This window comes from Leucopleurus acutus (assembly GCF_964270905.1).
Source record: "Leucopleurus acutus genome assembly, chromosome: 4".
Taxonomy (NCBI): Eukaryota; Metazoa; Chordata; class Mammalia; order Artiodactyla; family Delphinidae; genus Leucopleurus; species Leucopleurus acutus.
In genome coordinates this window covers 109659432-109676101 of record NC_139146.1, presented here as the reverse complement: position 1 = coordinate 109676101, position 16670 = coordinate 109659432, and the positions used below count along the sequence as shown (strand labels likewise).

The 16670-nt window shown below is 37.4% G+C and overlaps 1 protein-coding gene across 5 annotated transcripts; it reads right to left on the bottom strand.

Moving 5' to 3' along the window:
- Positions 1-4074: 4074 nt before the first annotated feature.
- EPGN (epithelial mitogen) lies at positions 4075-10324 on the bottom strand (the record flags this gene model as incomplete). 5 transcript variants are annotated; one of them, XM_082837905.1, is made up of 5 exons in its annotated part: positions 4075-4129; positions 5994-6146; positions 6879-6999; positions 9636-9725; positions 10282-10324. In XM_082837905.1, 5 exons carry the CDS (start codon positions 10322-10324, stop codon positions 4075-4077), a joined length of 462 nt encoding a protein of 153 aa, XP_082694031.1. The 5 variants fall into 5 exon arrangements, with proteins under 5 accessions (XP_082694031.1, XP_082694032.1, XP_082694033.1 ...); XM_082837906.1 differs by having other exon boundaries at positions 6120-6146; XM_082837907.1 differs by having other exon boundaries at positions 6120-6146; positions 9663-9725.
- Between the last annotated feature and the right edge of the window lie 6346 nt (positions 10325-16670).

Genomic DNA, 16670 nt, shown 5'->3' with positions numbered 1-16670 from the left:
GAGGTCACAACGGTGAGAGGCCCGCGTACCGCAAAAAAAAAAAAAAAAGTTAACAATGCTTTTCAAATATTATAAGTGTTTATAAATGATAGCCATATTACACTATTACTTCAACTTGCTTTGTGAAGGGACTTAATATTGAATCAATATTTTTGTGCAATTAAAAAAATCTGTATATGCCATTTTTTCCCAGAAAGATGGGAAGCCTAATTAACACTCTCTTAACACTGCTAGTTTGATATCTGCTTGGCTATGGTCTTAACGGAATTTCAATCTAAATGACTTCTGCTCCAATATTATCTGAGACGTAAAAATTACCAAGAAAGGCCATGAAGTATAGAGATAAGACCCGATTAAACAATTCAAGTCTTCTTGTTACCATATCATCACATTCCTAATCTTTAGGAGATGCTTCTCTGGAAGCTGTGGGTGTTGTCCACAATCTATAACAGCCCTCGTGTTTAGTTTTGGCAGAGGAGTGAAATGTCCAGATGGGACACATTTATTCATGTGGGTATTCTCAAGGAGTCTAGCCTTTGAATTCTTAGGATATTGACTACTTAGGCCCTTGCACTCTGAGTTGTGCATTCATTGAACATCTCACAGAAATTTGGAGCTGAAGTTGGAAGATATGCTTCTGAATATGCTACTGACTAGAGCTGTGCCAGAAGGTTGGACAGAAATGTGGACTCATGCAGATTAGCAGTGCCAGGCTCACAAATTAAATTTCAACACTTCCAGCTCATCTTGGCAACTGCTAATAGCCTGATGTCATGCAATCATGATGTAAGCCAGAAAGAGTGGTATTTTGCAACAGAGAGATTCTGGTAACCCTTCCCATGAGTATGAGTTGTAGGATATCAATATTTATATCATACCATAGAATGTGTTACAGTTTGTAAGACAGAGAAGTTAAATTGTTTACTTATGTCCTCTGTGGCACATCATCCTATGTTCAACATCAAAAGGTTAAATTAGTCAGACTTTTTTTTTCAATTATGTGTAATGAATAGAAATCTTCTTGACATCATCAAAATAGATGTTTCATAATTAAGGGTTGTATGGTGCCAGGAAACACTAAAAGATGGAATGTGTTATGATTTCATCTACTTTCCAACATTATAAAAACATAATTATACAAAAAAGTAATTTGGAGAAAGAAGATACAATAACAAGCAGTTATAATTCCCTTTTTGTAAATTTACTCACTCAAGCACGACTGAAGTTATAGTGTTTGCTCCCACAGCCATTATGCTCCAAAAGGCTAACTAATGACTCACTCATGAATATCGATGACCTAAGAATGTGTTCTCAAGAACTGAAGGGCAGAAACAGGAAGGAGACAAAATGGGAAATAAAAGAAATTGATGAACCCCTTGGCCCGTTTGATTTAGTCAAAGATGCCAGAAACATGTTCTCATTTCTTTCCTAAATGACCCACCTCACCTAATAGCTGAAAATGTAGTTCTGATGCCAGGGCTTCACTGGTAGGCTTTTTTCAGGGTCTTATTGCATATAGGAAAAAATAGAAAATGAAAAATTTGCAGAACATCTTATACTTATGCATTTTCCTACTTAAGGCCTGCTTACATGTGTAAATATTACCATAGGAATGCCAGGGATTCCTTCCCGGAAAAATGAACTCTAGGAGTTTATCACAAGATTCTTTTGTATGACGGACCATAAACAGATAGCTTCTCGTTAGCTACACTGTAAATTTCCGTATACTTAGGGACTTCCCTGGTGGCGCAGTGGTTAAGAATTCACCTGCCAATGCAGGGGACACCGGTTCGAGCCCTGGCCCAGGAAGATCCCACATGCCGTAGATCAACTAAGCCCCTGAGCCACAAGTACTGAGCCTGCAGTCTAGAGCCCACGAGCCACAACTACTGAGCCCATGTACCACAACTACTGAAGCCTGCACGCCTAGAGCCTGTGCTCTGCAACAAGAGAAGCCACTGCAATGAGAAGCCCGTGCACCTCAATGAAGAGTAGCCCCTGCTCGCTGCAACTGGAGAAAGCCCGTGCGCAGCAACGAAGACCCAACACAGCCAAAAATAAATAAATAAATTTATAAAAATAAATAAATAAATAAATAAATTTCCATATATGTGGTCTCACTGGGTGGATTTTATAATGTTAATGTATACTCTTCCACAGGTGAAAAAAATTGAATTTCTATTGGTTTTATGTTTTGGTTTGGCATTTTGGGAATTGTAATTTGTTGATTAATATCAATTCAATTATGTTTACATTTTAGAAATATTTATAGACAGCAAATGTTATAACTTTTTAGGTTATCACCTCCCCAGACTCTACCCTTACTTCCTCTTCTTTTCATCGGGAGGCAGTCCTTAATTAAACTTTAGTGTTTCTTCTTGGACTCTACCCAGCTTTTTAAAACCTTTTTGAAATGCTCAGGAAAAGCCCAGCTTTCTAGGTGCGGTCACTGGAGTCACTGGGAGGAACCTTCATCTCCCCACTCCTTGGTATGATGTAACCTCTGCATACTTTGAGAGGTCATGCAGAAAGTGCTGACATGCAATTCATCTGCATTAAATTCCTTCTGAAGGAAAAACAAAGCAAGTGAAATGCCTTCTATTCAAAGGAAAGCAGAATGTAGTTTTGTTTAGAAGTGAATGAAAAGTCACAACTTGATATAAGAGAAAGGCTTGCTACTAGGCTACCATTGTAAGAATATTCATGTTTGATTTTTTTTTAACCCATCTCATGATCAAAATTATTTTGCTTATCTACACCACAATAGAAAAAAGTCCATAGTCTTAGATTGAATCTAAAAGAAAAATGGTAGATATTATTATTTTTAATGTCATGTTTTACTTCCTTTAAAAACAAATTCTTAAATTATTATTTTACAAACCAAATAATAAAATATACACCTAAGATGATATCCAGTGGGGTGAGAGGTGAGATCAGGGACAGAGATGGAGTTGAGAGGTGGAAAATATTCTCTCTTCTGTCACAATCAAATTTTAGAGCTAGAAGGACATTGTAGAAACTGATCAAAGCCCAAAGAAATTAAGGGACCTGAACAAGACTATTCGAATTAGGTGGAAGAAATATGATTAGAGAGGAAGGACCCTAATTCTCAAATTGTTATTTCTACCAATATTCCGTTTTCTCTCCCTCTGTGCAAATCTTCTCTCCGGTACCCAGAAATGGTAAAGAAAATGTCCACCCACTGTTGGCTGGTGAAAAATTCTTATGTCAAGTTCTTCAGTTTCTATTTCAGAGCCAATTGTAGAATTTTATTTGTTAGTAGAATTTTAGAATTTCAGTCCAAATAGATAATCACCAGGTAATTCCACTAACAATAGGAGAAAGTGATGAACATAAGCATTCGGGGACCAGTGAGTCCAACACAAAATTTTATAATCCATGCAGAAACAAAAACTTTTTGCCTCCTCAGGGCTCAATATCCAGGTAGCTTTCAGTCATCAGAAACTCTTTAGCTTATTCCATATTTCACAGTGTTGTCACAAGTTGGGTATCATTATGTTTGCCTTGGACATTCCGTTTCTTTTCTCTAGCTTAGACTTTAATCATAAGTTTGGTTCACTGGAGGTGCCATAATACGAATGTCATCTGAATAGCTGACATCGCATTCTTTTAGACACCATGAAAGCATCATCTTTGGGATTTGGTCCGTAGAGCAGTGGTCCAGAATCCTGGTAGCAAGCATAGTGAAGGATCCAAGCTTGGCATTGCTTTGGCTGGCTGCAAGGTTGATAATTATTCCCATGAAATTTCACATCTGACGTAGTCAGAAGCACAAAACTCAGTCTCTCTGCAGTGAGAACAATAATCACACAACAGCAACAAACCCAGAGTAGGACTGTGAACTTGACCTCTGTCACTGTACCTTGTTTCCTTGGCTCCCGTGGCACTTTAAAAATGGCAAAGCCAAAGGACCAATGTTGAAATTTATTCTCTTGTTTCATCGTGATCCCAACTTTCTAGTCAGCTTAGGAAGTTTTGTTGTTTCACTTGAAAATTTCAGTTTTGGGCCCACTGATTTTCACCAATGACTCATGAAAATTTCTTACAAAGGCCTCATAGTGGTCTTCCTCCGGAACAGACATTGTAAGGTGATTTCAGTTTTAGACACCTGAAACAGAGTATTGGTTTTCATATGAATTTGCTGTTTGTGTAGCTTATTGAGGATTATATAAATGCTCTGGTGTAGCAATTGCTCTTGGTATCCCACCCATATCCTCTTTACCCACTGGTATACCCATCCCCCAGCAGTTGTGGGTGTTAATAAGGCTCACAGTACCATCCTTCTCTAGAAGATTGTCCTCAGCCAAGAGAGGACTTTGCCTGAAGATTCCTAGGAGATTCCAAGCCCCTGCCCCTTACCCTGCCAGGAGCACTCTGACACCCATGCCTGATGATGCTGGGTACTACAACCAAGATCCCTCACCTTCTTGGGATGGGTCAGCGATGTCAGTCATGTTCTAGGTCTCCCTTTGGAATCAGGCTGAGGATAGACTTCAGCTAAACTACATCTTTGCTTACCTTCTTCCTCTGTTCTAGCTTTCCTACTTCATTACAGATTTCACCTTTGAGCATTCCCTTGACCAGTCATCACTCAGTCAGGAATCTCTATCTTAGGTTCAGCTTCTAGGGAACCTGATCCCAGACAGCTATCTTGTTAATATTAAAAGGTCTTACTTCCTTTTTTATTTTCTTTCTTGGTCTCTTAGGCAACTGATATAACAGATTTTATATCAATTGATCCACAGTTGATATTAACAGATTTTATTCTAAGATGCAATTTTGTTGTTGTTGTTGTTTTTTGTTTTTGCGGTACGCAGGCCTCACTGCTGTGGCCTCTCCCGTTGCGGAGCACAGACTCCGGACACGCAGGCTCAGCGGCCATGGCGCACGGGCTTAGTTGCTCCGCGACATGTCAGATCTTCCCGGACCGGGGCACGAACCCGTGTCCCCTGCATCGGCAGGCGGACTCTCAACCACTGCACCACCAGGGAAGCCCTCTAAGATGCAATTATTAAGCAAACAATTTTTTTTTAATGTTGTATAATAATTTTTGGTCATTTTAAAAATGACAACTTAGTTAATGGAGTACAGCAAGGGAAATGTATTTATACCTTTTCTTTAATGTATATCACATTATTTCTTGACTTTTCCCTATACATGGATTAAAGGAAAAATTACCAGTGTGGAAAAGCCAGAAATAATGATTAATAATTAGTGCATGAGTAATTTATACTTAGTGGATCAAATTTATCTTGTTAACTTTTAACAGTAGACAGTATCTCCTGAATATACCCTCAACTAATGTCTGGGAAGAAGATGGCCCACATTTATCACACATTTTCATTCATTTAACACTCATGTTTTGATTTGTCCATTCAACAAATAATTACTGAGTGTCTGTGGTGTGCCAGACATGGTATTCGACACTTCATATAATTGTGCACAAAACACATTAATCTTTACCCTTGTGGGCCGACTGTCCTACACATTTATAACTTTGATGTAGGCAGACAGAGTTGGGGATGAAGGGAAACTGTAAATTGGAACTATCCTATTGCAACTGTGGGTAAATTTTTACCTCTTGTCTGGGTTTATGAGAAAAGGCATCAAAACAGATATGCAGGAACTTGCCAGATTTACAGCCATATTTTCACTAAAAAATTACATATGTCGGGCTTCCCTGGTGGTGCAGTGGTTGGGGGTCCGCCTGCCGATGCAGGGGACGCGGGTTCGTGCCCCGGTCCGGGAGGATCCCACATGCTGCGGAGCGGCTGGGCCCGTGGGCCATGGCCGCTGAGCCTGCGCGTCCGGAGCCTGTTGCTCCGCGACGGGAGAGGCCACGGCGGTGAGAGGCCCACGTACCGCAAAAAAAAAAATTACATATGTCAGTGCCTGGTACATTGTAGGGACTCAGTGAATATTTCTCAAATGAATGAGTATCTAGTGACTTCATAATTTGTATTTTTTCATACCTCTTTTTTATGTAGCAGTAAAAAATAACAAGAAAACCACTTAATAATAATCCAACGCCAATCCCAATTGCAATGTATTTTTCATAAGAATCCACAGCATATGAAGTTAAGGTCAAGTGCTCACACCTTTCTCCAGTATAACCAGCAAAACACCTTTAAAAAAAGAAAAGAATGTATAATTTTAAAACTCATGATAGAAACACAAATGACTAATTTCGAAGAATGAAAAAAATTTAATAAAAAGTGATTTTAATTAAAGAGGCCAATACCAAATGAAAGCCAATCTATTAAATGTATTGAAGAAGCCATGTATTTTACAATAATCATTTGATTAAGACCCCATATTAATGCAACTTCCCTCATTGGTAGGAGAGAAAGGTAAGGACCCTTGCATGAGTTGATCTAGAAAATTGTTAACCTACTCTTTCATAGGAGGATGCTGAGCAAATCAACGATCATAAAAATGGTATCTCAGTTGATCTAGAACTTTATATTCCTGAAGTGTTTTCGCCATAGTCTGTTTCATTTTATCCTATAATCTATCCATAAAAACTTGGAAACTTCTTAGCATGTTGTTAAAAGTTGATTTGGATTCAGTAGTTTTGAGGTACGGTGTGAGCGTCTTCATTTTCAACAAGCTCCCAGGTTATACAGATGCTCCTAATCTAGGAACCATATTTTTGAGTAATGAAAACTAGGTAGGTTAGAAAAAGACCCCTTAGATATTCAAATACAAAGAGAATTGGTGAATCACGTTCAGATCATGTACCTTTTTTACTAGATAAGATGGAGGTGTGGGGAAATGTACTATGTGAAACACCATGTGAAACGAGGCATACCTTCTCCTTCCCCATCTCTAGGGCTTGGGAAGTTCTTTGCAATTACCTGCAGATGGCTTTCTCCAGCTCATCGTGGAATGCACAAACACCATTGATGCAGTAACTATGGTGGTCTTCCAGGCAAGGATGTGAGACCCTCAACGCTATGGGTCCTTCTGTGTAGCCAGCTAGAGAAAGGAGATACAGTATTAACAGATGAGGTGGGTCCCACTTCCACAGTAGATTTGTAACACATATACAGAAAGGCCTTTAATTTTAGGAATATTCTTTGAGTGCTCTGTCATTTGAACTATTGATTGATTCCTTTGACAGGTTATATTTACAAAGGTTGGGTTAATATCATCTAAGACATATTAATGAATTAGGGGCTGGAGGTAGATTGATGATCATTCCATTCTTTGGAAACTATGTAATAAGATATAGATGCAAGTTTGCCAAAAGGTGGCAGCATTGATTCTAGTCTTAGCATGCTGTCCTGGGCAAGGCTTCCTAAATATATGCCTGGATACAAATATATGCCTAGAAACAAATGAAATAATACAATTTTTTTCATTCTCCCCTTTACACCTGAGAAGTAAGCACTTAGGAAGATTTGGATTTATGGTTGGGAGATGATGAACTTGATTTCTTTTCATTCCCCAGAAAAGAGTGAGATGAGAATCCCCCCTTCTTATGCAGACTACCTTAAGTAGCTAATGGAAAAGGGATTGTTTAACTGATTTCAGAAGAGGTATTGTTATGACGTATACATGAAGCCAGAAACAACTTATGGCTCAGGCTTAACATAGCTAAGACAATAACTTCAGATGTTAATTAGAAAATTTACTCAGTTAAGAGGCATTATGAGATTGTGGGAAAAGCCATGGAGTTGGAATTAGAAAACCTGGGTTTTGATTTCTAGCTTTAACACTATGCAAATGACCACACTTGGCGAAACCTTTGTGGTCAAGTGTCCAGAAGCCTCTTTATGGGAAACTTCCCTTTGGGAAGCTGTACGGTGGCAAAATACTTAGATTTCAGGCTGCTTATCCTTCATTCCTTGATGTACTAAAGACATATACCTATACTATCCTTGAGGTTTATGCAGTGGGAATGACAAAACAGCATAAATGTGTCCTTTTTAGTATACTTTAATTACTGATTCTTAAATTCTTCTCAAGAAGAATTAGTGGCATTTTATTTTTGTCACTGTTACGAATAAACATATCTCCTCAACCTTAGTTATCATATTATATTCACCTTGCTAAGTAGATTAAGAGAATCATACTTATTTGTTTTCAGGAGAAAAAGATCTAAAAAGGCATACTTATTTATATTGAAAATACTAAATCTTTAGGTACTAAATCACCAACAACTTACTGTTATATAACTTCATTTTGGTTGAGAAGACACAACATTACCTTAAAATTCATATTCATTTTGTTAACTGTGGTATGGTAAATCTAATTTCTCATCTTGATAATTAATTCTAAGGGAGTGGGAATTTCTCATTATAAACTGTGGTAGATTCTTCCTACTTCAAGATTAAATAAGTTCAATTAACCAAGCCTGAACCAGGACTTACTAGAAAATGTGAGAATTGAAAGAAGACATTTCCAAAGAAAGAATATACTAGAGACTCATCTTTCCTCTAAGGAGAAGAATATTAGTTATAACTTCATGAAACTTTCCTGAGATACTGGATTCAGATTTTTAAGTTAAATGAAAAGCAGGGAACTAAAATTCACCCATCAAGAAAGCAAAGAGGGCTTCCCTGGTGGCGCAGTGGGTGGGAGTCCGCCTGCCGATGCAGGGGACGAGGGTTCGTGCCCCGGTCCGGGAGGATCCCGCATGCCGCGGAGCGGCTGGGCCCGTGAGCCATGGCCGCTAAGCCTGCGCGTCCGCAGCCTGTGCTCCGCAGCGGGAGAGGCCACAACAGTGAGAGGCCCGCGTACCACAAAAAAAAAAAAAAATTATTGGTGAAATGAAGAATACTTAAATATTACTACCTTTCATATTCAGAAACAAAATATTTAACTTGATCTTCTTTTACTTGCGTGGCTCTGAGAGCAAGATATGGTGTTTCTTTGGTCCTAAGTCACAAAGCTCATCTTCACATCAGGGGGTGGTATGTGATTTGTGTGAGAATCACAACCACCTGATACACAGGTCTTGGCAGGTAAGTTTCCCAAGGTCACCTCTAAGAGTTCAAAGAGTTTGGGAAAATGCTGATGCTCAACCGTGGCCAGAAGCTATTTTAATAACAATAATAAAATATATCATCACCATCAACAACAAAAATTGGATACAAGTGGTTGGGAGGTATAGCATATACTAAAGCAACAACAAAAGCTCCCAATGACAAGAAGAAAGATCTTTCCAAAGATGAGGGAAAGTGGATTAAGGCTTCATCTGGTAGCCATAATTTATTTGGCTGCAAAGCTCACAATCACAGATCAAACTATAACGTCACTCATCAAGAATGCCAAAATAGGGACAAACTGCCTCTGGAAGCACATGGGTTATTGGGAATCCAGCAGGAATCAAGCAGAAAGGGTGGCATGTTTCACATCCAGAACAGTAACTGAAAACAACGTTTTCTCATCTGCTTCACTTCCTCCTTTTAAAAAGAGAATTCTTTGCTGATACATTTACCCGTCACTTCCATTTAACAACATCCTGATAAAAGATCATCTAAAGATAAAATATATATTTAAAAATTTCCAGTGTTGCTTTTATCACAATCCAAATTTCTCTCAAACATTAAAAAAAAGTCACTTAAAAAAAAAAAGTCACTTGAAATACAAAAGTGTGAAGAAAATACCTTCTGTTTTGTTAATGGTCCAGTCACTTTGCTGGGTTGTGATTGGGGGTGTTACAGTCCTGGCTGCCTCTTCAGTCAATGCTGTCACAGCTGTGTGAAGGGGGGGAGGGAAGGCATCTTTAGCAGGTGAGCCTCCTTCTACATACCAGCAACAGATCAAAAGTTATTCTATCTAGTCCCACATCTGTTCTATTTTTAATTCATTTACATTTGAAATCCATAAGCTGACAAGGGCAGTTTCTTGATAGTTTCTCATGCATATCAATTCCACTCACTACAATATAGTTAGAGAAAGTAGAAACACATTAATTATTAAGAGGAAATAAATTTTATAAACTCATAAGATAAATTTTATTACATTTTATAAACTCATTCAATCACAAGGACACTATCAATCATATGTATCAACTACTCTTCAATTGTATAGAACAAACAATATAAAGATCTCAGAAAAGGAGGTGTCAAAATATGTTAAAAGAGGAACATACATTACATAAGAAACTAAATTAATTCACAAATTCCTTGCTTGGATCTTTGTCATGAAGAACAACTGCTAAAAGCCAACTCCTCACTAATTCAGATAAAACAAATCCTATTCACATTTTACAATGACACAAAATTAACACAGCAAAAAGAAATGACCTACCATTGAATAAGATATAGACTGATATTGAAACTCCGAAAGCCATTTCCTGCACTTGTTCACAGTATCTTGCTGTTATCCTCCTAGAATGACGGGTGGAAGGCTTTTATTGAGCTCTCTCGGAGGCTTTCTTGCATTTATATTTCATGAAGCGTCATCTGGCAGTTCTTACCAATCAAAAAAATATGTCTTTCTGGCAGCAGCTTGAAGCCTTGAGGCATTCGCGTACTCGTTTAGGATACCTGTGTTATCTAGCACTGTGATCAAATTTTCTTTTGAAACACTGGTTTCCTGTTACCTGTGGGCATAATCGCGTCTGTAAACATACTGAAAACAACAAAACAGAATCTGAATTCAGGAAAAGCCCCCTTGGTGTGAACAGAATTATCCCAGCTCCAAAGTTGATAGTGACCTATAAATGATTCCAAGAAAGGGGAGTTTTGATATTTCCAAAGTCGGAAACATCTTAACCTGTTCGTAAAAGAAATATCCCTGAAGCTGCAGTCAGTTACACTACTTTTCAGTACAGATTGGGTTCCACTGCAAATCAAGATATTTTGTAATTTATGGGCAGGAGAGAACAATTAAATGTGTGTAAAAATAAAGGTTTAATATTCCATTTTGGTTTTTGCTACTTAGTTTTACTATTTCAATTTCTGTAAAAATAATTGTTTTTAAGAGCATAAGATTTACATTTATGTCATTCTGCCATTTATTATTTTTCTGAGTAAATGGAATAGGCTACCGAGTTCTAGGAACTACAGTTCTTAAGTATATGCCCTAATGATTAGGCTCTAGAGAGAACCAGTAAAGCACTAAAATAATGATGATGATAATGATAATAATAATAGTAATAATAATAATAATGTCATCTCCATTAAGATAAAATTAAAATATTTATGTTTGGTACATCTAATGAATAGAAAGCTTTTAGTTTAATACAACATTCAAATTTTTCTTACTATTAATCTACTTATGATTATTAAAGTACCACTTTTAAGGCCAAAATATGTAATTATTGCTATTACTTTTTGTGACTATAGGAACTTCCATAAATTTTTCACTTGCCCCAAGTTATTACAAATAATTTATAAATATGTTTTGCTGAAGTATTGCAACTTTCGACCAGTAATTTCAATTGCTAATATTTTCTGTACCTTAAAAACCTGTTTAAGTCAAGATAGGTTGTCATTTGCATCATGTCCACCCAGAAAATTCAGTTTACCGGAAAGGATCCCTTTCACTATTCAAATATGAAGTTGGCTTTAGAAATCACACAAGAATGAGCTTGTTGAACTCATTATACCTTGGGCAATCACTTGCCACAGAGTCATCCTTTTAAAGTTAAAAGACTATCCTTGGCTTCCTTTAAATGTGCCTACAGTTCATATTCCTACTTTCGTAGAGTTTTAAACAACTATTTATTATTAAGACAAGTTCTGGATACTGTTTTTCCCAAGCAAATCATATTTGAATTATAAGTCAAATAATCATCTCTGTATCACTGGTAAGAATTTAAGGAAAAATCATTTACAAAGGATTAGATAAACCACAGCCAACTGCAGTTCCAGGAGGAAGATGCTAGGTCTAATGTTAAATATGTTTATTTCTAAGACTGGGACATAGTACCACAACCATCTTTATAGTGACTGTTAACTGGCACTTGACAGTGCTTTGCATTTTGCGGAAGGTTTTCATACATATCTCAATTCTGTCTTCAGTAATCCCGGCCCCAACAAATCCAGTGCCTAATATATAGTGTAGAGTATACTCAATCAATCTGTCTTGAGTGAATAAAGAAATAAACAACAGGCCTTATTTTTATTTCCATATGACAAATAAAGAATGAAGACTCAAAAGAATTAAGTGACTTGCCAGAGGACACACCCTAGAGTCAGGACTTGAGCCCATGTTCAGATTCCAGATCATACGCCCTCTCCAGTTCCCCAGCTGTGTCCTCTGGTAGGAGTCAGTATACTGACCTTAGAGAAATTCAGATTATCTCCTAAGATCAAGATTTAAGTAAATTACCTTACCATAAGAATCTAAACAAATGAATTATGGCTTTTACACATGTTTGGGCTGAAAGAAGTGGACCACTGTCTCTCTAGATGTTTCTCCACTCTGGTGAATTAAGCCATATAATATAGAAACTCACCTACCACTTGAGCTTAAGAAAATAGCTCCAAGTCATCCCATATGTTTCTTTTCCTCTGGGACTCATTATAATGGATCCCACTTACATTCTATATAGGAAAACCTCCTATCTTCACATCTTCAATCCTCTCATCAGGGAGTCCTTCCGCAATCCTGAAGAATGGGAGAGGTGGGTACTGTAACATGGCCTCACGGATACTCGTATTCATTCTTGATACATGTTAGAGTCAAAAAGAAGGCTAGGAGCTGCAGCACCCCACTATCATTTTTCCCTCCGACCATTTTTCATCTTTTTAATTTATTCATCTCTCTGTAGTTATAAGCATCTCTGGAAGTGTCTTCCCTTCCCTCGCTGTTTATTTTTTTCCTTCCCTTCTCCTACTTTCCCTTTCTTTCCCCTCCTTTCCTTTCTTCATCTCTCCTCTCTTTTCCTTCCTTTTTTCTTTTCTTTTTTTTTTTTTTTACTTATTTTATTTATTTATTTATTTTATTTTTGGCTGCATTGGGTCTTTGTTGCTGTGCGCAGGCTTTCTCTAGTTGCAGCGAGCGGGGCTACTCTTCCTTGTGGTGCTCAGGCTTCTCATTGTGGTGGCTTCTCTTGTTACAGAGCATGGGCTCTAGGGCGCATGGGCTTCAGTAGTTGTGGCACGTGGGCTTAGTAGTTGTGCCTCTCGGGCTCTAGAGTGCAGGCTCAGTAGTTGTGATGCACAGGGTTAGCTGCTCTGCAGCATGTGGGATCTTCCCGGATCAGGGCTTGAACCCGTGTCCCCTGCACTGGCAGGCGGATTCTTAACCACTGCGCCACCAGGGAAGCCCCCTTTTTCTTTCTTGCTCTTTCACTAATAGCCAAAATTTGTTGCTGGACATTGGCAGGAAATGGTCATCAGCCCATTGCTTATCTCTCCCTAAACTTATTCTGTAATTCTCATGAATTCAGTTGCCTTTCATCCATTCATAAACCATTTTATGCCTGTAACATGTAATGTTTTTAAGACAAATAGAAAAATCCTGCATAGACTCTGACCTCAAAGAACTAGAGGGGGCTAAGGAAAGTACATACATAACTACAGTGCTGGGTAGAGACGGATGACTGCCATGAATGTGTACATAAATGTGTATAAGAGTTCAGGGGTGGGACTTGGTCAAACTCTCACAGCATTTCTCATGGATGAGTTTCATTTGAAGTGAATCTTAAATAGCAAGTAGAATTTAGACATACAGTGATAAGAGAAAGGATTCTAGGTGGCAGGGGAGGTGGGCACTGAGGGGAGGTAGAGTGATAGAATGAAAAGAGAGTGGGTTCTAGCTCACATCATCCTAACAGACCTTCCTTTGAATTCCAGTTCTACCTTTGCTATCCATTTGGCCTTTGCTGAGACTTTTTAATAACCTCAAGGGTTGATTTCCTCATATATCAAATGTGGATTGTCAGTAACAACAATAACAAAAAAGTAAAGCATTTAGCACATGATAGGTGCTCAATTAAAGATAGCTGTTACTATCAAACAAGTGTAGAAAGATGCAGGGTGTATATAGTGGTCAATCAAGGTTAGGAATTTAGCGGTTAACACATGTTGATGCATCTTAAGTTTTCATCATTAGCCATGAATTATTCTCATACCAGACTGATACTATGTCAGGACTTTTATTTATGTATTATGCCATCACCTCAAACTCAACATGTCAAACTGAACATATTATCTCTTCTCCAAAATAAGCTCCTCTTTACAACTTCCTCATGATAATCAGTGATAACGTCTTCTAGGCTTTAACTACAACTCTCATCACTGACTAAATATCGTCTAAATTCTGATTTATCCAGACTTTCTCTAATCTACTTCTGCTGTTTTCCAGCTGTATTTCCACCACTCTGCAACACACACTTTTCATTTCAGTCTGACTGTAGCCCTTGCTTTCATATATATATATGCTAAGCTCATTCTCACCTCCATATCTTCATGTTATTGTTCAATCCTCATTAATTCTTCGGGGTCCTTTTTACAGATACGTGTAGAAGAGAACTTACTTCTCCAAACCTCCTCCACAAGACAATCATATGTCTTTTATAGACCCCAAATATGCATAAGTAAAGTCATGATAACAATGAACCAACTTTATTTCCTTTGTGTGATGACAAAGGCTCCCTTCTTGACCAAACTTCAGACTTCTCCTACTCCTTTTCTCAACTAGGCATCAACTCAGCCTGTTGAGCCCAGTTTTAGCAAAGAAATCTGCTTAGTTTCTGGAGAATCCCCCTGCCCTGCTCCTTGCACCCTTGTCCCTGCCATATCTGATCAAGTTCCCTATCTCCCACCCTTGATATCTGGCCTAACTGTAACAAGAATCCTGGTAAGCTAGTTTACAAGAATCCCTCTAGTCTTGTTATCTAATCAAGTTCCTCTCAGTAATTTTCCATCTACTGATCCCCTCACTCTCTTCATTGCCTATAAATCCATTGCTGTCTCAGCTATATTTAGAGTTTTCAATCTCTTCTATTGTGATAGTCTCGACCCCATTGCAATAGTCCTGAATAAAGTTGTCCTTATATTTTTAACAAATGTTAGATAATTTTTCCTTTATAGTGTTTTAATTGGTCTCTGGAAAGGCTCACTCCTGAATTTTAGCCTCACCAAAGGGGAAAAATATTTCCAAAAAGTAACTCCTCCTGCATTTGGGGGTTGGGGAGGAGGAAGCTCAAAATTACAGACTTCGCCTTTTCCATGTAAATGTATTTTGGGTCATTATGTTTGTTTTGCGAACGTGGGGCACTTAAATATTAAAAAGAGGGTCTTTCTGAAATGTTTGCTTGGGAGCTTTAAATTTAAACTTTTATCAGGGTTATTAGACAAAGATTGATCTGGAATGGGCTATAGAACCTTTTCTTTCATGTTTGAGGAACTTGTACATTTCCCCAGCATGCTCTGAAGAAACAGATAAATATATGAACAAAGAAACTTACAGATAGCTTAAAGAAAAAGAAGACAGGTATTCCTTTCCAAACTGGTTTTATTATACAGTTGAAATATTAATTATAAACATCTAGTCTATTTTCACACAAATGATCAAGAGTATACACTAATAACGACATGCATTGGGTAAGAATCATTACTGGTACATAAACAGACTGGGATTTGGGCCTGAAAGCAATACAATTATATGCCCAGGGTAGTCTCAAAATAGCCTTCAACGGACAGTCACATGTTTTTTCTAATTTAAATTGTGTTAGAAACATGGCATTTACTTTGAGAACCAAATGCTGTAAGAGAAGAAGGAAGAACTGTAAGTAACAAAGCAATAGATTTTTAGTCATATCCTAAGGCTTAGCTTGGGCACATTGTGTCATATTTTTCTATTAGATTTCTAGATTTGTGAACAAACATAACTTCTATTCTTTAATGAAGTCCTCATTCATACTATATGGTGTTTTCCTGATATTTGTGGGAAAATACAACCTTAGTTTTGTTTTGTATATTTGTTTGGTTTTGGAGTTTCCACTATTCTTCAAGGAAGGTATTATCCAAATATTCTTCTAGAAGAACAAAGAAATTGCATGTAAACCTAACACATTCTTATTGCATTTTTACTTGGCAAGTAGTAATTCACCATTTGAAATAATCAATACCTTTCCAAGTAGCACTGCATTTTTTGCCTTCCTTGCATGTTTTTCTTTCTTCGAATGGAGCATCATTTCTCATTAGTATGCCTCGTAGGATGCATTTGGGAAGTGTATGAGATCAAAATTTTATTTTTAATATTTTATCTTTCCTTTAGCAAATAAACTCTTTTTCATCATATGATATAGTACATAAAATATATAAAAATTGGCCATAATTATGGCAAAACCTAAATTACATTTTACAAGGGAGCTTATTTGTCTGACAAAATGTTTGTTGAAAACACACTATCTGTGTCAAAAATATATGCATTTATTATGAGCCCTTTATTAGTTTTAACGTTATGAACAAATATTAATCACAAAATAAACAATTGTTACCAAAGTTTTCATTGCAGTTGTTTTGTTTTCTTTTCCTAAAACTCAATATCCATTCAAAATATTCAGTAAATTATTAGCAGGAAATGCATAAGATTGTGTGAATCATCTGATCCACAATGATTCCATCTGTGAAAAAATAAATACAATGTAGAAATAGCTTTGTAGTAAAATATAAAGGTTTTTGCCTTTTGTCAAATAGATACGTAGCATGACTTCAGTTTGCTTTATTCTTTCATGTGAT